The 22,016-nt window shown below is 39.7% G+C and overlaps 1 protein-coding gene across 1 annotated transcript in view; it reads left to right on the forward strand.

The window, feature by feature from the left end:
• The window catches only part of iars1 (isoleucyl-tRNA synthetase 1), a 47,970-nt gene that overhangs the window by 20,534 nt on the left and 5,420 nt on the right, over positions 1-22,016 (forward strand). Inside the window, exons 14-28 of the mRNA XM_035151739.2 lie at positions 627-753; positions 3,408-3,481; positions 4,695-4,889; positions 5,198-5,284; positions 6,129-6,212; positions 7,978-8,122; positions 8,478-8,598; positions 8,874-8,965; positions 9,368-9,445; positions 10,054-10,175; positions 13,241-13,343; positions 13,523-13,606; positions 15,608-15,782; positions 18,151-18,263; positions 20,215-20,310. Coding sequence (XP_035007630.2) covers positions 627-753; positions 3,408-3,481; positions 4,695-4,889; positions 5,198-5,284; positions 6,129-6,212; positions 7,978-8,122; positions 8,478-8,598; positions 8,874-8,965; positions 9,368-9,445; positions 10,054-10,175; positions 13,241-13,343; positions 13,523-13,606; positions 15,608-15,782; positions 18,151-18,263; positions 20,215-20,310 — 1,696 coding nt within the window. The remainder of the gene's footprint in view (positions 1-626; positions 754-3,407; positions 3,482-4,694; positions 4,890-5,197; positions 5,285-6,128; positions 6,213-7,977; positions 8,123-8,477; positions 8,599-8,873; positions 8,966-9,367; positions 9,446-10,053; positions 10,176-13,240; positions 13,344-13,522; positions 13,607-15,607; positions 15,783-18,150; positions 18,264-20,214; positions 20,311-22,016) is intronic.

Below are 22,016 nucleotides of genomic sequence, written 5' to 3' on the forward strand. Positions count from 1 at the left end.
TTAGGGTCCTAAATAGAAATGCCTCCTACAAATGGGAATTGATGAACTTGTTGCTTAGCGCTTGGATCCTGACTACGATTTATTCCGCCCCTCCTCCTCCATTCTTCTGAGCAACATGGCCTGGCGCTGCAAGAGAGGGGGAGAGGGGGAAAAAAAGAGGAAGAGACAGTGAGATAGTGGATTAAAGCAAGAAATCAGTTGTGGAAAAATAGAAGGCAAGAGCAAGAAAGGGGTACAGAGAAGGATGGTGCCTTGAAGGGAGGGTTAACCTTTGCAGTTAAGCTGCATAAAGAGAATAGTGCAGTTTATTTTTAGGGCTAAAAATGAAGAGGAGGGAAAAAAGAATAATCTTGGACATTATAATCATGCTTGCTGTTGGTGTGGAAAATACATTGCATACTAAATTAATCATGATATCTGCAGGTCTTGACAAGAACGAATTGGATTTACAAAAGTCTATTATGTTTTCCCTTGTTCTACGGTGTATCAGATTGAGTGTGGCGATATAAATATGAATATTCTGACATTAATATATCTATTGTGTCATTGCAGGAGGAATCCGTCTTCTCATTGTTCCTGTTGTTGTGATCATGTTTTATAATGCAATGTTGTCTCTGTCTCCTTAGGGTTCCAGAGTTTGTGGGTGAGAAGCGTTTTGGGAACTGGCTGAGAGACGCACGCGACTGGGCCATTTCAAGAAATCGTTACTGGGGCACCCCCATCCCAATCTGGGTCAGCGATGACTATGAGGAGGTCAGGAAAACACAGAACAGGCACTTAAATGCTTCTAATGTCTTTGTACTCTTCAGAGATCACACAATTTGCCTGTCATGACCAAATACCAAGACAGTTATTCTTTTCTAAGGGAGCTAATCACAGCGCTGGCAGCACTCACAAATTATTCTGAGCTAAGCATGAGTTGGCATAATTGAAAAGTTGAACTCTCCGTCACTCCGACTTTTATTTACCATAGAAATGAGTTGGGGAGAAAATGTCTCTCCGAAGGAATATTTGTCTGCTGTGAGGGAGCAGAAATGCAGCTCCTTATAAACTGACAAGGTGAAATGTATGTTTCTCCCTGACCTCTTTTTGACACTTAATTTTGCATATCTGGCCCTTTTTGCGTTTGTGGAGGCTTGTGTAGGAGAGACTCTGGCGTGGTTGAGCGAGGTGACCATGGTGTCAAACCAGAGTGTTGCGTGACTCCGTACCGCAGTTGGAGTCAGCTCCCCTCAGGCGCCATTACCGAGTGCTTCCATAAACTTAACGCATGAATGATTCATTATTATAAACAGCAAATAAACACGAACCAAAATGTGTTTGGTTTCTCTTCATGCCAGTTAAGGCGACTTCAAAGGTCTTCGGTACAAACAGCAATGGGTGGTGAAGGCGGAGAGAAGAGACAGAAAATTCAGGGTGGTGGAGGAGGAGGGGTTCAGAATAATTTAGCTAGTGAAGAAAGTGAGTACGGAGGTAAGAAGGAAGAGAAGGGGACAAAATGAGAGATGAATGCAGGGGGAGGAAAATTGATTAAAGAGGCAGTGTAGAAGAGAACTAAAATATATATGTTTGTCCTGTTTTCAGACGATAAATTAGGTCCCGGCATTTTCTGGAGTTTGCCTTTTCGTATATATAGAACACTGCAAACGATTCTCTTAGTCAGACATGTTCAGACAGTAACAGGAACATGTCCAGGACATTCAGATGAGGGGTGGCATCTTGGTAGAGAATGCAGAAGGCAACATATAACAGATCAATTCTGCTGCGGACATAGCAAGTTTTTGTTCACAGCACATTGACACAGGTCTCCGCCCATATCACCAAAAGCTCAAGAATCTCACCTTTTCCAAGTTGGTGATCTTTGTTTGCGTCCACTGTGTATAAGGCTCCTCTTTTTCATCCTGAGATATTTGTATTCTTATTGTTTTTTGTTCGATTTGCTCAACACGCCCACTCGCTCGTGGTAAATCTGCTGTATTCTCACATTTTTACTTTGGGGTTTGCAGAAAAAACTCTGGAGAATATTTATAGCAACTGATTCGGACATTTACAGGCCCTCTTGATAATTTCAGGAGAATATCTGAAGTTGTCTGACAGCAGCTTGTTTGTTACCAAACCCAGCTGACAATGTGAAGCAGGCTGAACTGTATAGAAATGTCAGAATTAGGTTGTCTGAGCGTCTTGGCTGAAAGAGGGACAGCAAGCGACCTGTTTGCTGGAAATAGCATCGTGACTGTTTCCAGAACGTTCCCTGACTGACTCCCTCACACAGCGGCAAATCACACACCTAAAGCTTAACCCTCAAGTGCGTGTGTGTCTGTGTGCGTTTGTCTCCATGTGTCAGTATGATTGCTGTCTCTCAGTATCTCTTCTTTTTGTTCTTTCTCTCTATATCTCTCTGTCCCTGTCTTCTCGAGTTTCTTTTACCCTTGTCTTCTTTTATGTCTGGTGGTGTTGTGTCAGGCTGAATCTGGGCCATGTTACCTGCTGCTATGTTAAAACTAGAGCAGAGCACACAGGTTAATTCTCTGAGGAGACCAGATAACACACTTAACCACAATTTCTCAGGTAAAGTTATTCAGGAAGTTTGTGGAAGTAGGCCTACTTTACACAGTGTTTCCTTTTGTAATAATCTAATAAAACATGTCGACAAATTAATCAGGATTATGAGGTTTAGCACTAATATTCCTTTGCAGGCTTTAAATAAATAGCCCAAATCATAAAAAATACAACTGGCTTCAACTCCTGTGGGTTTAAAGAATTAGTTTGACATTATTGGTAAAATGAGCCTTCGTCTAAAAGCTATATTTGCCAACCAGCACCTCTAAAGCTCACAAATGAAAATGAAACAACTACTAACCAAACACATGTTACTTATAACTTTTACTAGAATATAAAAACAACAGGGAGAGCAGTGTCATGTCATCTAACTGGGCAAGAAAGCAAAAGAAAGCTTTTTTTTTCAAAATGTCAAACTTTAAATTTAAATGGGAGGAGCTGTGGAAAAAGGAGTGATTAATTCCTTATTGTACACTGGTAAAAAGGAAATTTAAATGTCCAGAGCATTTTAAAACTTTCCAGCACTGAATTATACAAATTTGCATGTCTTACTGGCTCATTTTACAGTTAACTGAACCGAACTAGACTTTTGTTCTGTGTCCAAAAAGCTAAAATATTCAATTCACAGTAAAGAAACATAGACACAAAAAATAAATTCTCACATCATAAAAGGTGCGACCAGAGAATGTTATGAATTGTTCTGCTTAATACATGAATTCCTGTCAATGTGCTTATTAATTAATCATCTTATTGTTTTAGGACTAATGTGTGAGGTTATTTTCTCATTTAGGACGTTGTTACTGTGATTACTGTATTTGTGATGTGTGTGTGTGCGTGTTATTCATCAGGTGGTGTGTGTGGGGTCCATGGCCGAACTGGAGGAACTGACCGGAGTCAAAGTAACCGATCTGCATCGGGAGAGGTGAGTCACTTATCAGCCGCCGAGATTATCAGCAACCACCTGAACATGTACTCAGTCATATTTCTGTCTGCCGTGACAGAGCAGTGCTATCAGTTTCACATGATCTGTGTGTGTACAAGGTGGATATGTGATATGAGGATTGTGATGTAGTTTCTGTGCTTTTCTGCGTCTGTCTACAACATCTTAAATCCACCGTGTCCCTCTAATGTGACCTGAAGTGTTGTGGAACACAGATAACTTTCCTCTCTGGCTCATCATCAGCTAATTGCCTTTCATTTTCACTAACAGCCAAATGGATGGACTGTAATCAGCCCAGATTATAATATGTGAAGTGGCCAGCTACTGAAGATAATAGCTCTGTCTGCATGGCATTTTAGAAAAGTGAATGTTTTACAGAAATCTTAAATTTGACAAACTGCAGAAAGTCACCTCTTAAACTCCATCAAATGTACTCAGCGGTGCCCTTCTTTTTGTAAAACTCCCGTTTAACACTCTCCTGTTACCAAGTAGACGCAGGAGCAGAGCTCTTAAGAGCAGTACAGTACATTAATGGAGCAGCTTTAGTCGCTAATAGATTACAACAGTTCATAGGCCTGAATACCTACAACTCTATTTTGTGAAGCAGGTTGTTACTGGAGGGGAGAAGAAAGTAATTGTGCTTAATCAACTGTCTGCATACATGTGTTTATCGGATCTCTTGTTGTTTGTGTTTGTCTCAGAAAAGGGTATTTGACCTGGATTTAATGGGTATTTCACTCAGACTGACAAACCATAACTTCTATAGAAACAAGGTTCATCGGTTTTCTTCAGCTTAGGTAACTTCTCTGTAGAAAACAACGACTTTGTCCACAGGCTGAATCCCAGCAAGTCTGTATTTAGAGTAAATTAATCCATATCCTCGTGTCTGAAAAATATGACCCAAAGCAATAACCAACCTTATTGTACAGTGCTTCAGCACAACATGAGCACCGCTGTTCTTAAAGCTCGTTCCCAGTGGTGAAAGATTATAAAATCATTGCTCTGGACTGCAGCCAGAACAGCCTATAGACCCATGGATCTATATAGTGTACAAATGAGTAAATAGTTCCCTATGGCGCTCATAAAACCTGAAATAAAACAGTACTTGTCAAATTGTTATTGCCCCCATCTGTCTCAACAATTGCTCTCCCTTTCTCTTTCTTTCCTTCCTTGTGTCCACTCTTTCTCTGCCCAGCATCGACAGTCTGACCATCCCGTCACGGTGCGGTAAAGGCACGCTGCGGAGGATCACAGAGGTGTTTGACTGCTGGTTTGAGAGCGGCAGCATGCCGTACGCCCAGGTCCACTACCCCTTCGAAAACAGGAAGGAGTTTGAGGACACTTTCCCCGCTGATTTCATCGCCGAAGGCATTGACCAGACGAGGGGATGGTAAGCTGTGGATGAATAGGTTGTTGGATGGAGAGAACTAATGGAGGGATAGATGGAAAGAGGTTGACAGATGAGGAGGGGTAGAGGCACACTTCCCTGCTGAGGTCATTGAGGGAATTGATGAGAGCAGGAGATCAGTTTGACATTTCTTTCCAAGAAACTATTCAATGTAAAGGATTAATATGAGATGTAAAATGCAAATGGTTGACTAAAAAATTAAGAAATCTAATTGGAACATTGTTTAAATTGTAATTCTGGTCAGGTGTGTTACATTGACCTTTTATACTGTCTTCTGTTCCCTTCTGCAGGTTCTACACCTTGTTGGTGCTCTCCACAGCCCTGTTTGGCAAACCACCCTTCAAGAACGTCATTGTTAATGGCTTGGTACTTGCCAGGTCAGTCAAATTGACTTCTTAACAAATTCAAAAAACTCTTTGAGACTCACAGCTTCAAGCCCATTGGTTTCTACTGTAGACATTATATTGCAGATACATATTTTTATTTATAATGTTACATAATTCAATCACCTAAACCCGAGAGAATGGGTCATTTGTTTGGCACAATGTTCAGCTATAGATTTGGTGTCATAATGAGGAATTACAGCAGTTGGATTTGTATGTGGCATTGACTCATAATAAACTGCTGTGTTAATGGTAATGAAGTAATGAGTACAGCAACTGAACAACTTACAAGAATTTATTGTCCACCAGTGTTGGTCTGGGGCACAGAGAAATGAGCTATATACATTTTTTGGGCTATATTCAGGTTCAAGAAGTACATTAGTACAGGACCAGTTCATTGTTAGTTCTGGTCTTTGATGATAATAATAATAACAGATAAACATGATATTCCAGCCTTTCTTTTTCTTTTAGTTTTTCCCTATCATGCGTCCTTGTCTGCCTCCACTTATCCACACTTTTCTTTTTCTTTAAACCATTATTTTCATATTGTCTTTTCTCCCTCTGTATTCACCTGCCCATTCATCCCCTCTTAGTCTTTCTGCTGTTTCTCATGATCAGTGTGGTATGTGTGCTGTAACATTGAGCCCTGAGAGCTGCTCTACAATAGGGCTGCTTGTCCTCAGCCCTGGGGTCTAAACGCAGCACTGTGCTCATAGGCCTGCTGACCTGGAAGGACTTTGACTAATTTGAATACCAAGTTCATGGTTTCTAACATGCACTTTTGTGCATGCATGCATGTGTATGCGCATTAATGCCTGTGCTTGTTTCATTCCTGCAGCGATGGACAGAAGATGAGCAAGCGTAAGAAGAACTACCCCGATCCGGGACTGATAGTGCAGAGCTATGGAGCCGATGCCCTCAGGTCAGCTGTGAGCCTGAATGTGAGCGAGTGTGTGTTGCTGAAGCTGTGTGCCGGTGGCGCGGATGAGTGTGTTAACCTACCTTATGTTTATAGCAGTCATAGTTTTAAAGGTTTTAATCACTGTCTACACTTAACTAGCAACTTCCCCTGTCTTACATACAGTAGAAACGCTCATGCATACTGTACATACTCACTGTTCCTCGTCATACATTCTCTGCTTTGCCCTGAGCAGCGAGGGTGCCTTTGCCATATGGCCTAATGAATAAAGCACTATATGCAGTTGCACCATATGCTCACATATACACTGAAGAAGAGTGAGCTGCAGAGATAAAAAGACAAGGGCGACTGTCAGTTTTTATTCAACGCCCCCATTTTCTCTTTTCTGGTTTGAAACTTTACTCACACTGAAGCCATCATGGTATCGGGTGCTCCATAAGTATTTTCACAGCAAAAACTCACAAATGGAAAATAAGCAAAGTTACAGACTGTGAGATGTTTGTTTTGTTAAAGTATTTCCAGTCAAATTGGGTGAAGAGATTCAGTCTGTCTTCATATTTGCTCATTTTAAGGCGCTTAGATGCATTTTTCCAGTTACCAGTTGTCTATTATGTATTTTATTGCAAATCTATCTTGGATTCGCTGCTATTAAAATCTCTCATGGCCTATTGCATGACATTGCATCATGTCAGCTTGCTTTCAAAATTATTATTTTATATTTTCTAAGCAAAAACCAACCAAAAGTGTCAGTATATTGCTGTAATGGAGGGAAGAGATTAATTTTCACTGGGGTGCTTGCTGTTGGTAAATATAGGTTTTGGCCCAAATTTTCTGTGGACATTTTGCTTAATTGGGTCAAGCTAATCAAATTAAGATATTTTTGACGACTGAAAGGCTTTGCATAAATCACATTTATTTAAAATAATGATTTAATATTTTCCTACAGTGTTTTCTTAGTTTCCATAGAGAGTGGAGTTTTGCGTCTGACTGAAGTTTGAACATTTCTCTACATCCTCTGAATGAGGAAATTACTGAAACCCAACAGCAGCGATTAAGAAGCTCTTTGCGTCAGAAACATGTTGAATAGATCAACGCAAAGTGTTTTTAAATCCAAAGCAGCTCGCCTTGTTTCATTTGCCGATGTATACTGTCAGCTAACTGCATCTTGTGAGAGAGCTTCAATTATTGATGTGGTTCACTCACCCAAACAAACACTTGCAAACACCCTCTGTTAGGAAATGGTTTAAATTTTTAACAGAGTTCTGTTGGGCTGCCTTACCTATACATCAAGTAAGTTACAATTTAAAAGATGTCCACTAACATATACCTGATCTATAAAAGTACACCTTACCTTTCCACATATTGATATTATACAGTGGCTTGAGACAGAGATAAAGTTAAGTCAGTTTTACCAGATAATTTATTCATCAAATCTCTCTCATGTAGACATGTATGACTGGAAACTGTTATGATGCCCATACACAGACTAATAAGATGCAATGCTAACTGATATGGAGCTATTAGCTGCATGTTGGTGTATAGATGAGTTCATCTTGACAAACAACAATATTTCTGTGCCCCCTCAACATGAGTGTATGTAGATCACTTCTCCAGGGGCCAATCACACATACAGCTATTTAAGGTTCAATCCATCAAATATTTATTTACCTGTTTACGCATTTGTTTGCTCTCACTCATAATCAGCCCTGCTGCACACCTGCATTCTTACCAACTCCTTCACTGTCTCTCTCTCTCTCTTTCTCTGTAGACTTTACCTCATCAACTCTCCAGTCGTGAGAGCAGAGAACCTGCGTTTCAAAGAGGACGGTGTGCGGGACGTGTTGAAAGATGTCTTCCTCCCCTGGTATAATGCCTATCGCTTTCTGGTGCAGAACGTTCAAAGGCTACAGATGGTACGTGAACACAACAGAATGAACACAATGAATTTTACAGTCCTATAATTTTCTTTTAGCTATTCCTTACCATATGGGGAACTTCGCCCTAAGGTGGCACAAACGTTGAAATAAGCTGCAATTGCTCTTGTTGCCTGTAGATGGTACATGTTAGTATTTCTATATGATCAGGTCCAAACTGCTACTCTTTCAAAAATGTTTGCTCATATTTGCGACTGGGTTCAGGCTCTGTTAAGCTGTTTAACACCAATGATGTAATGTGTTGTGTTCTGTCAATCAGGAAATATAATGGTGACTTGTGTTTATGCTTTATCAATTATGTTTTTTTTAATATGTGCTCATCTCTGTCTGTCAGGAGGATGAGATTCAGTTTCTGTACAACGAGAACACGGCAAAGCAGAGTGATAACATCATGGACAAATGGATTCAGTCCTTCACACAGTCACTCATTCAGTTCTTCAAGGCTGAGATGGATGGTGAGACACACACACACACACACACACACACACACACACACACACACACACACACACACACACACACACACACACACACACACACACACACAATCTATTCTTCAAGTTAACCCACTTGATGTGGACAGTGACCAAGGAGATAACTAATGTCTTAAAATCCATCCCTGTTGCTGTGCTGTTTTCAGTCCTCTCTTACAAATGGGATCTTGATGCCAATGTGACTACTTGTTAAATAAAGGTTATATAAATCAACTGAGAGTAATTTCTGTTTGCAGCTTACCGCCTCTACACTGTCGTGCCTCGCCTGGTCAAGTTTGTGGACATGCTCACCAACTGGTACGTCAGAACCAACAGGCGCCGTCTGAAGGTGAGAAATTTGCTTTTACTTTGTGCTTCTTTTAGTGTTAGTGTTGTTTTTTATGTAATGAAGATGGGAAGTGCAAATTCTAGACAGTAATGGTCATCACTAGTTGTATTAGTAGTATCTGATGGGTTAGTATAGCTTTATACAGAAATAAATGTATAGTTTATTCCTGTATCTTTTTAGGATTTATTATTTAAATGGAAACAGTACTACCAGCAAATCTTTTCATTCTCTGTGGTCATCTGTGCTCATGTTACTTTTGTCAGTTTGTAGCCCTCCGAGTCAACATTTGGCTGACTTGGATTGTGAATACATGTCCTGCTTTTCGCCAGAGCAGTTTTATCTATTCACTGTTTTAAGAGGATGAAATATGTTTATATGTATGTTTATGTGTGAACTTTGTAGGGAGAGAGTGGCACTGAGGACTGCCTGTGGGCGCTGGAAACCCTCTTCAGTGTTCTGTTCTCCATGTGCAGGCTGATGGTGAGTCATACTGTTCCTGTGTGTTTGACTGAGAGAGAAAAGAGAATGTATGGGGGAAATTTCTTATGGTGAGATTTTGCTTTTGTGTTTGCAAGACAAAGATATGATGCTGTGTGTGTGTGTGTGTGTGTGTGTGTGTGTGTGTGTGTGTGTGTGTGTGTGTGTGTGTGTGTGTGTGTGTGTGTGTGTGTGTGTGTGTGTGTGTGTGTGTGTGTGTGTGTGTTGGCATGGCTATGAATATTGCATGAGTAGTAGGAGTTTTTATTTATAACACATTGAAGATGTTTGCATGTGAGGCGAGAGGCACGCTAAGAGGCAGTTAGCGTAACCCAGATCAATACAGATCTGCAGAGCTATACAAATTAATTAGCTGTGGTTGAAATGGAGGAGAATTGCTTTAGAAGTAACCTCACTCACACTGTGGCACAATTCAATTTGAACTTTTGAACTATCTGAGGAAAATAGCTTCGGGAAACTGATTTCACTGTTCCTTCTGACATTTGGGCCTCTAAGTCAGAAAATGTAAATTAACTAAACTACAGAGTTTTTAATTGTCTTGCTTACTTCTACTTTCTCTCATGTCTACTTTCTTTCCTCCTGTACCCCAGGCTCCATTCACACCCTTCATTACGGAGATGATGTACCAAAATCTGCGTCAACTCATTGACCCTGCCTCTGTCGACGACAAGGACATCAGCAGTATTCACTATCTCATGCTGCCCCAAGTCAGGTAGGAAAAAAATCTGTTCATTAAAGCTTCAGTTTATGCGACAAGGATTGTTTCAAGGTGCTCAACTTAAAGAGGATATTCAGTGACGGGTCCAAAAACTCATGATCACTCAGGGAAAGGGTTGTCGATGTCCATGCTAAGAAAAGTGACTAATGGTCAGTGTGTGATGTCCATACTCTTCACCCCAAACTAGCTCCCACTCCCCATACTGTGTTTCTATTCATGCCTCTGCACTGGCAACAGCCAATATTTTCGTGTTGTCCGTCCATTCCATTGTAAACATAATATCTCAAGAATGCCTTAACAGAATTTCTTCATATTTGGTACAAACATTCACCTGGACTCAAAAAATGTTTCAATGTTTGTGGTCAAAGGTCCAGGTCACTATGACCTTACAAAATACGATAATTCTAGTTTAGTATGTACAGAGAAACGCTGACGGGGCACGATATAACACAAAAAAACACAGAACAAAAAGAAAATGGTAAAAGACGGATTCTTTGATGCCGACAACACAAGGTCTGAAAACAAAAACTGAAAAACGGTCATATTTTGGCAGGCAAACGAATCAGTGTTTGGAAAACCTTGGTGGGAAAAAAATGCTGAAGGTAGTTTGATAATCAAAAGCTAGAAGTGCAGTTTATCCGGCAGAGTTGGAGAACTCTCAGCATTTACCACCTCCACTGATCAATTCTGAAAGAAACTCTCTTTTAGTAATAATAATAATAGCTTTCATTTTCAATTTTCTCTGCAGCAGGGCAGCACCCCTGGATCCAGTATGATGTGTTAAGTACACTTCAGCAGAACGGACGCTTACTTACACGGGGTTTTAACCAAGTGAACGTGACTAGGGTAATTTGGTTTAGAAACTGCTACGCTTACGTCATAGTCGGCCTGCAGCTCACACAGCAAAACCCTCCTTGTGTTCGCTCTCTTTTCTCACAGGATATCCACTGCTGATCCAGAGCCTAATCAGGTTCATCCAGAGACCGTAGCCTTACTTTACCCCAACGTATCACACTCTGAACTCCTCCCAATAGAAGTGTTTTGAAGACGAGTCCACAACAGTTTCTAGATGCTTCACAGCAGCTGTTCTCTTTGTGCCTTTACCCAATTTCCTCTTTTCACTCCTGCTGTTCGTCTGCTTCATCTTCCTCTGTGTGTGTTTTTTTTGGTCTCACACTCATCCCTTCATTTTATTGTAATTTAGCTAATGATTTTCATAATTATATTTTAATAGATCTATTGGATCCTCTAGATAAAAGTTTGCCTTTGAGCACTTTCTGAGCAGATTTTCTTTGTCTGCTCATGTGTCAAATGCAATGCATGGCTCATTGTTTCTGCATAATAGAAGGGAATCAGAAATTAGTCGGTTCCGACCAACAACCAGGTCATTTGAAAATGGAGAAAGTGACAGAAATCGTTGTGCACAGCCTCCTTCAACTTAAGTGGTATCTTGCCCTCAAACAAGTCACCCACATCTTGTTTGTATTTTTAGTAAAGTCACTTTTATAGACGTACAAGAGCGTTTCCTCAGAGACCTCAAAATACCCACACAGAATTCAGAATTAGAACAAGGGCTTGCCTTGATTGTCAGGCCTGTAAATGGATGCTGCTTCGAAAACACGATCATTTCATCCCCTTCACTTCAATTACTTCAGTTAAGTGTGTGCCTCGGTGGCAGATCAGTTTTGTTAATGCCTGGGAGAATTTTTTAATTACCTAAACTTAATTGCATCATCTTTAACACTAAAAAAAAGTTCTGACATGATTAAATACCCACTTGATTTAGCAGAAGGAAAACTGTTTGTGTAATGGTTCATATAATCTCCTCCGTCACTTTGGCAGCTCTCACTGCTGCTGCGTTATTAGCCGCTCGTCCCCTCTGTTGTCAAATGGGACTACTTCACCCTCCTCCCAAAGGTCAGCCACCAATCAGGCAGTGGGAGCAGCTGCTCTTCAATCAGCTCATTAAATGATTGGCTGTCCCTGGCGTCCTCTCCTCTGTCATTTTACTCCAATTTTGTATGCACACGGGGGACGCACACTGCAGGGATAGATGAACAAGCATTGTGCATGTGAACACACACAGCTTATACTTCTGCATATAACTAGGGTTAACATCGCTGCGCATGATTATCAGTAGCTGTGCGGCTCTAATTTGAATTTAGAGGTGGAAGTCTCATTGTACCTTATTAGTGAATGTTACAGATTCGGCGCTGATGGTTCTGAACTGTGTCTTCATTTGGATTTGTGCTACTAACCTTGTCACACATTATTATTCATTTTTCTCAACTGAAGACCCAGTAGAATTTCTAAATCACCATTAACCATAGTTGTGAGATCTGAGTCTCTGTATAAAACACCTCTGTCCCCTAATTGTGGCCTGATATTGGGCAAAATTTCACAGAAAAAAGAAAAAATTATCCCAAGAAGATTAGCTGTTATTTTAAGAAGAGGAGAGGTCATATAACACCCTCGCAATAAGCTTAAAAAAGTTCACTAATGACTCCTAGTTTGAGCTCTCTTCTCCTCACTCAAGCTGCTTTCAGACATGCACAGAAGTCCAGACATTTTCCTGAAATTTCCCAGAGGGGCTGTTTGTAGAAACGCAAATGTCCGAGTCATTGCTCCAGACATTTCAGGAACTTTCTCTGCCAGCGGCCTTGTAAAATATCCAGAAAATGTAAAAAAAAAAGACAAAGATGTTCAGTTAGAAAGTCAACGAGATTGGTGAGGTTTTGGTGATACGGGTCGATCCTGATGTGCTGTAAGGAAAAACACGTCTTTTATACAGTGGAAGTTGTACGTCATTTCCTGCCTCCTGCTCGCTCTACCCAGACACCATCCTTCACCTGAACATTGCTGACATTTTCCTGTTGTTGTGAACGTGTCAGACCCAGACAATCTCCTACTGCGCTGTTTATATGTGAAAGGCAAATGTCCAGATCCGATATTCGGCACATTTCAGCTGTTCATGTCTGAAAACGGCTTTTTTTTTCGTTTAGTCAACATGCTAACACAACTCATGATGTGATGACACTTCTTTTGCGTCTGTTTCTCAGGGAGAGTGTGATTGACAAGCGCATTGAGAGCGCTGTCTCTCAGATGCAGTCTGTGATTGAGCTGGGCAGAGTGATCCGAGACAGGAAGACCCTGCCCGTCAAGGTAAATCATCAGTTTTACTTAATTCACTCATACACTTCAATGTTAATCAAAACAACAGGAAACAAGATCTTAAATTCTATTATTTTCAAACATATGTGTATATATATATATATATATATATGCCTTGTGATATGGATTGTAAAGTTGATGGTTTGTTGACCATCTGATGTGTATTTCAGTACCCACTGAAGGAGGTGGTAGTTATTTACCAGGATCCAGAGGCTCTGAAAGACATCCAGTCACTGGAGAAATACATCCTGGAAGTAAGTTAACTATCTTATGTATTTTAGGAATTGATTTATTCTATTTTTGTTGATCTACTGTTCTTTGATTAGTAATATAAAATGTATAAGTTAAAGAGAAACATTGTAAAGATCCTTGTTGCCACTTCTGTTTGTCTACTTGGTTGAAGGGATGAATATCAGAGGGAGATCATCTCCTCATGCTGTTTGTATGTGCAGCTGTAATTGAAATTCTGGTTAATTGAAAAAGAGGGGTGGAGCAGATGACTTGGAAAATGATGCACACAAACCCTTCATCAAATACAAAGTGCAAACATGAGCATAATGATATTTTCAGTCTGTCATAGGAGACATTTAATTACCGTTCATCAGTTTGTCTACAATATCGTTACAATTGTTGAAACTCTTTTTCGCTTTCACACAAGCAGCTTGAAAAATTACTGAGTTCAGTTTCCAGATTATCTAGATGTGATTTTAACCTAATTACGTTTACACCTGGTACAGTATTGAAATCGGATCGAGATCTGATCGAGATCTGATCGAGATCTGATTGAGATCTGATCAATCTGACCAGCTTGCCTCAGATCAAGGTTCACATGTGAAAGCTTTATCTTAGTTCAAGCCACTTCTTATCTTTCACTTCGTTTCATTCCTGGTGGGAGAACAGTTTAACCTCACTGGCTTCAAACTTCCCTCCAATAAACAAGGTTTATTTGATCTGAATTGAGAGCAGTTAGGATCCTGCAGCCCTGAGAGAGACCCCCGAGCTTCTGACAATCTGCCTGATTAGTTTTAGTTGATTAATTCTTAATTCACCTCATTATCATCACATTATCTATTATCTGTTTTTAATTAGTAATTCCTTCTTATTCATTTAGATTTAATTTACCTCAACTTAATAACGTATTGATTGAATTCAACAATAATTCACTATGGTTTATTGTCTCTTGACCAGCGCCCCTTTTCACCCTCTATGTGATAATTGTGATAATTAAGTGTTTTAAATTAATTAATTAATTTTAACTATTATTGTCAACAATAGTTGAATTACTTATTGGTTCATTTCATGGCTGACTTGCTTTTCTACAACCTTTGATTAGGCTTTTACACACGTCTGAAATAATTAAAGTTGTCAGTTTGACTCTTACAGAACGTAACAAAGCATTTAGCTCATCTTTGGACCAGACAAATGTTCCTGTTTTGTTTCATAGAGTAGTTGGCGCAGCTGGCACCAATACTAGTACTGGCATATTTCAAGTTTTAGACCATTTCCTAAGATTGCACTCCGCAGACAAAGTCTTGAATTGCAAAAACATGAAGACACAGAAATGAAGCATTTTCAAAGTTGTGAAGAAAAAACCCAAATCACGATCTGGGCACTTAAAAATAAGCTCATCTGAAATTGAGCTGCTTCCATCAACCCTTCACTGCCCTTTTTTTCTACTCATCCCACTACGGCAGCTTATCTGTTGCTCTCCATGCAGGTCAACTATTCTAGAGCTTGGTCTCGATCACCAGCCTCAACTTTTCAGTGGGATTTACTGAAAGAGGCGTCTCTGCTGCTTCACCAGATATGACTGCATCACAGATTTCTCTCCATTAAGATTGAAGGATAAAACAATTTTTATTGAAAGGCAGAAAGATAGTGACTGAAAAGGATGAATAGCTTATATGAGATTTAAAGACTGGCTGGTTGATTTCATGGCTGAGTTACTCTGTCAGGGTTTGGTTCTGTGATCAACTTTTAAATTTGCCCTCTACAGCACATGCCTTGGGCTAGAAGCTTTTTTCTAGATACAGTTTTCGAAGGGAATTATATTTTCAGTTTGAGTTTCAGTGATATTTTTTATTTATTTTCCTGATTTGCGTTAATTTTATTTAGAACATTACATTCATATACAAACATATTTTAAATTTTTTTGTTGTAGTTTGTTTTTGTCCATCCTTTGTACGTATGTATATTCTCTCTACAGGAAACTACAAGACAGTGAATTTACCTTTTCTAAAATTGTCGTCCTCCAGGAGCTAAATGTGCGGCAGTTGACCCTGTCAACGGACAAGGACAAGTACGGCATCAGTCTGAGAGCTGAGCCGGACCACATGGTGCTGGGGAAGAGACTAAAGGGGGCCTTCAAATCCGTCATTGGTTCTATCAAGGAGCTCACCAACGAACAGCTAGAGGCCTTCCAGAAGACAGGTATGGTTCTGAATAGGCAAAACCAGCACACGATTTATGATCGCAAATCCTAAAATCACAGTCAGGGAGAATACAAACATCCCAAAAACTTGTCAGCACATTAGCAGTCTCACGCAGTTCACTAGTTTGGATTTACACAATTTTTTGTGTATTCATATTTTGCCAAAATATTACCAAAATTCTTATTTCTCCACAATTACCAAAGATTGAATCAGTAGACGGTGATGTAGTTTACTGCGTAATACATATGTGAAAAGCAGTTGGTTAGTATTAGGACTTTTAACGCTATTGCACAGTTGTTTGTTTAATTAATTTAAAAAATATATATAAATCCTTGTAATGAAACCTGCTGCACACAGACGGACGGTTTATCCTCAGAATATATAAAACCATAACCCTTGTGAAACTATAATCAGAGCTGGAGTACGGATCAAAGCAGTGCAAGGTATCTTGTCTCTCCAATTATAGAAAGACGAGGAGAGCTCCCAGAGTCTCTGGGGAAGGAAGCAGTGGAGGTCAGCTTGGCTGTGGGAACTGAACATTTCCAATCACTTGTATGTTTGAAGTCCAGCCAATTGGAAGGGGAAAAGTGAAAGGATGGAAGGACAGAGCTAGATGTTGAAGAGGATGGTGGAAAACGATGGAGAGGGGACACTCGGATGAAAATGTGTACAGCAGCATCGAGTTACAGTTTAAGAAATTGAGATCAAAAGTACAAGACCCATTTAAAAGTGCTAATGTGCCGTATAATTCAGCATCTATTTTTATGCCCATTCTCAGGGCTATGATATTTCTTCAAATTTGGTACAAACATTCACTTGGTTTGAAGGAAGAACAGATTTTGGTGCTCAAAGGTCAAGTGGATTCCCAAAGCCCGGTGAAAGAGATATCTCCGGAATGCCTTGAGGGAATCCTTTCACATTTGGCACAAACATTGGACTCAAGCGTTAACTGATTTGGTTTTGGTAGCCAAAGTTCAAAGTCACAGGGGCCGAACTCTGGTACTTCTTGTTGTTTTTAGTTTACAAGATTTCAAAGATATTGAGCAAGAACAGAAAACTGGTGGACAAGATGAACATCTGGTAGTTGATCAGTTAGTTGAAGTTGACTGAAGCAGTGTCAGTGAAATGTGTCCATGGAAGCGCTAACACTCACATTTAGTTGAGAGGCTCCTTTTAACCTTTTCAAGCAATTCCTCACAGCATAGTCCAAAAGCCTTGTTCCAATTTAGACTTGAAGGAATGCAAGTTGGCTAGAAACTGATTGTGGGTTCATGCCTATTGCTTTTATTAGTCATTACTCCATACCCGTGCCTTTTGATCCCATCATATTGATGGGGTGAAAGAAGATGGGTTCAGAGAGAGGGTGGAAAAGAGCAGAGGAGAAGGGAGGGACACAGGAAATCAAAGTGTGGAAATCTAGGATTAGAGGGGATGGGAGTGTCTGTTTTCACCCAGCCTCCGGGTGTGCAGAAGTGAAGAGGAGAGCAGAGCACCGGTCATGGTTTTTAGTCAGAACACAGACGTGGGTAATTGCTGCCACTGGCAAAATGGAAATATAAACCTGACTAGATTGAGTTTGCTGTATTGTTTAAAAGCTCTGATCTCTGTGGATGTGACTGAGGACACTGCGATGTAAGGGATGTTAAAATGCCAGTAAATACCAGCTCAGACCACAGATAATTCAAAACAAAGCCTGGGTCTGCTGTCTGCAGTTAAAAGAGCACTTTATTTTGAAAGACTGGGTTTAATGCAACCTTTTCCAGAATCCTCCTCACGAGACGACTCCTGCCACTTAGAATAATTTCACATAATCAGTTGGCAATTATTTAAATGAAATTATGAGGATGGTGGGGAGTTTAATCATCATTGATTTAATCATAATGGGTGGTGTTTTATTCTCAGTAAATTATCTATTTTCTATTTTTATACTTGTAAAATTGTATACAAATATGCATATCTCTATTGCTAGAATCAAGGTCTTTGTAGATTTTCACAGGAATTAATGTGAAAACAATTATACATCTTCAGTCGGCACCTTTACTTCTGTATTTTATCCCTGAGTTGTTCACCTTTACGATTTTATCAGATACTAAAATCAGACTCACAAACTATATTAAATATGGTTTTAATCTTCATGCACCCCCTGGTGCAGTTTGTATCAGCTCTATAATTTATGGTAAATGATGATGATGGTGAAACAAAACAGGGACCCATAGTGTTGAAATTTGCATGAACAGCATATTATTTTCTATGAATTCATAAATGTTATTTATATATACATACATATAAGTCTTAAATATTTTTGTTGTCATGATAATAACGGTAGTTTTTAATGTTTCCTCATAATTGTTGTATATTATTTTAAGGTACCATCGTGGTGGAAGGACACGAGCTCCATGAAGAGGACCTGAGGCTGATGTACACCTTCAACCAGAGCTCAGACTCAGCTGCACAGTATGAAGCCCACTCTGATGCACAGGTACATTTCTGCTATACATTTAAACCTAGTTGTGTTCAGATTAGACACATCAATGAAACACATCAACTTTGAATGCAAAGTCAACACTCATATTCTCAATGTGAGTGTGATATCAGGAATATTGAGATATCTATATATAAAATATATATTCAAAACTTGCACAGTTCATGTACTTTTCATTACACAAAGGCCCTTTAATGAGATGCATAATTACTGTTGTTTCTAAAAACAGATCTAAAGGTACACACACACACACACACACACACACACACACACACACACACACACACACACACACACACACACACACTGACCTCTCTTTATTGCAACATTACTGTTGACTGTTGTTGTGTAAACTGAGCTACAAAGTGAATCGTAACTGAATCTGAAAAAGTAAATGCTGCTCTGCTGTAGCTCCAGCACGAGCTGCCATATACTGTAAACGCATTTATGTGTCTTTACTGTGAGTGGGATGTATGAAATAATTTCAAGGCTAAGTGGAATCCAGCATGTATGCGTTTCCCACAGGCCCTCTCTAATCAGTGCTCCTCCAACCGTACATACAACACACGGCTGCACCTTAATACCAGTTAACTGAGCTGGCTTTTTAATTCTCTGTCACTCTCGCTCGCTCGCACCGACTCTCTAGCTCCCATCTGTCTGTCTCCCTCTGTTCTCTCTCTCTCCTCTTATTCTTTTTCTCTGTTCCTTTTTAGTACTATTCTCTGTAACGCTGTCATCTCGTTCCCTCCTCCTTCCCGTGGCAAAGCGTTCCGGGCTGGCAGCAGCTCTGTCCTGCTCAACATGACACTAATTTTACTTTAGTGACTTACACAGAATGCAACATTTTCATTATTGCTGCTTGGTTAGGTTTATTTTTCCTTTTTTTTCTTTCAGTTTTCACATTATAAATGTTTGAACTTTATACAGGGTTTGACGCACAAAAAATGATTAAATATCATGTTTGTCCTTAATCATTTATACTATAAAACTATCAAAACAAAATGATATGGAGGATATGAACACATTTATACACCTCATTCTTAAACAACAAAAAAAAACGCTCAGTCCCTTTGACAATACGAGATACCGCTGGCCTTGGAGCTTTTGTGAACTCGTCGTCTGGTCCGCTCTGAGCTCAGCCAGCGGTCCACAGCAGGACACACATCTTTGAGCTAATGAGTGATTGAGTTTCTCACAAGTATTCACTCGTCATTGATTGATGATTGATTTACTTCCAACGGAAAACACTGGTTCAGTGCAGTGGCTGCAATTTTGGTCATTGTTGTTGTGTTGTCAACCATTTCATTTAAAAGTGAAAATACAGGCTGATTTTTGTTTTATTTTGTATACCTGCACACAGGCTCCCAAATTCGTTTTACAGTTTGCACACATTCATTTTTAGTCAGCTATCACCGTTGAGGCCTGATATACTGTGCATTTGTTTAAAAACTGCTCCCATTATCACTGGATGTTAAACTAAATGAATATACACAAAGTTGCACAACACATCTTCACTTCCTTCCACGTCGCCGTCTTGCACTGTTAATGTCATTTTGCATTCACTCAGATTTTTTCATTTTGGCCAATGTCCCCTCCGCTAACGTGGAGGAGACATGGTTTATGACGTATACTGCAGCCACCTGGAGAGGATCAAAATGTTTTGGCTTCATCGGTCATGTCATCCTTTTTTTTTAACTACAGTCATTGGTGGGAACCAAAATATGAAGAGATTAGTACAAATCTTTTGAAATGTACTCATCATTAACAACAGATTTATGTTGTAGATTAACATATCAAACATGACTAAACTGAGGGTTGTAATATGAGGCTGTCTTTTTTTGTCAAAAATAGCAGATAACCATATCAGTTTGGAAACATCAGAACTGTTTATTGGCAAACTGTCTGACCAGTTAAATCTTTAAACTTAATCGTTCCTCCTTGTCTTTAGGCCCTCGTGCTGTTGGATGTCTCCCCTGACCAGTCCATGGTGGACGAAGGCGTTGCCCGAGAAGTCATCAACCGAATTCAGAAACTACGCAAGAAGGTGGGTCGAGAATTTCAGGAGCTCTATTAGCGCTGGAACAAGAGTGACACATAACACACCAGCACTGAATGTTACAATCCCGTGTGTAATGAATGCAATCTGACATAATTGAAACTGTTGCCCAACTTGTAGTCAGGGCCGTGCCACAGTGAGTAAACCACTCCACTGTGTCAGGACGCTTGAGATGTGGTTGAAGATAAAATATTTTCCAAGGCTGTTGCTTACATAGTGAATAATGAATGTATGACAGTGTGACAGAGAAGAATCATGACACAGAAGATTCTGTGTGGTATTTAAAAGACTGATGTCAACCTGCACCTCCACTCCTGGTTGATTTTTCTGACACGGCATGAATCTAAAATAAGAAATAATACAGTCTCTCCAGTAGGAAACACTTCATGTGTTTGAGGTTTCCCTTGTTTGGCATTTGTTAACAACACTATTTTTGCCTTCTTAAACTTTGAACACCCTCATCCTGCCAGTACAGTTTACTTCCCACACTCACTGCCCTAACAAGGTTTTATATAGATACAGTAGTAGTAGCTCTATGAGATGATTAATCAGTGAGACGAGCAACAGATCATTTAAATCCTTTTATTAAGTAAAAATATCAATCTTAGTCTCCAGCTTTTCAAAAAGGACACAACAATTTCTTTATCTTATCACAATTAGGGAAATTGGAAATGTAAAGACAAACATTTTATGGAGAAAACAAGGCCAAATATATGATTTAAAAATCTGCCAAAACTAAAGAAATGCAAAGGAATAAGTTGGAAAACATTTAACTTGTAAAAGATGTTTTGATTTTGAATCAAAGGAAAATTATAAATCTTCTTAAACTCCCATTGAGGTAATTTAAATGGCAATATTATTAATTGATTTGTTGGTCAATTTTATTTACTTTTCAGATCACCCTCATTATATTTTGTCAGTTACAGGAGCGTTGGTTGTCCTCCGGGAAAGTGTGAAAAACATTTTAAGCTTTTTTCTTACATTTTACAATAAAGCAATAGAGTACTCATAATGAAAGTAGATGTTAGATACAGCCATACTATTAAGATTTACTTTTTCTGTTTTATTTATATTTCCCTCCCTTTCTCCCTTTTTTCCCCCCCCCTTCCTCTTTATGTCCCATGCTAATTTTGTCGGGGCACTTTTTTAAATCTTTCCACTGCAGCGTCACAGTAAGAAGTTTCTCCATCATAAGGCAGGCTTAATGGAAGCTTAATTACAGTCTGGCCTCTTTCAGATTCTAATGTTGGAGCTTTGAAGTGGTCTGGGGAGTAAAGACGGATTAGCCAACAGCCCCTTGTTTTCACAAGCAACAAACAGCTTTTTCCGTCCCCCTATAGCAGTGGTGTGCACTGGCTCCTGGCCAAGCTAAATTCCTCCAGTTATTTCAAACTGAGATCTATGAGGAATTTTCCACCCCGGGGATGGGAATTAATTTTTTCTTCGACGTGTTTGGTAGTAGTTGTTGTATTTGTGTCTTTAACAATGTTTACGTGGGTGTTGGTGTTTTGTTTGTGAGCATATGTACGGTGGAGAAACGGGGGTCAGCATTTTCCTTTTTTTATTGGATCGCTCATTATCTGCAGTTCTCAGTAGTTCTATTTGAGGTGTGCACACATACACACACACTGTACTAGCCCCTTCAGGGGAGGGTCAGTACCTTGACTTGGCAGGAAAAGCCTATAAACCTTCTC

Source organism: Hippoglossus stenolepis, chromosome 3 (genome assembly GCF_022539355.2).
Source record: "Hippoglossus stenolepis isolate QCI-W04-F060 chromosome 3, HSTE1.2, whole genome shotgun sequence".
Lineage (NCBI taxonomy): Eukaryota > Metazoa > Chordata > Actinopteri > Pleuronectiformes > Pleuronectidae > Hippoglossus > Hippoglossus stenolepis.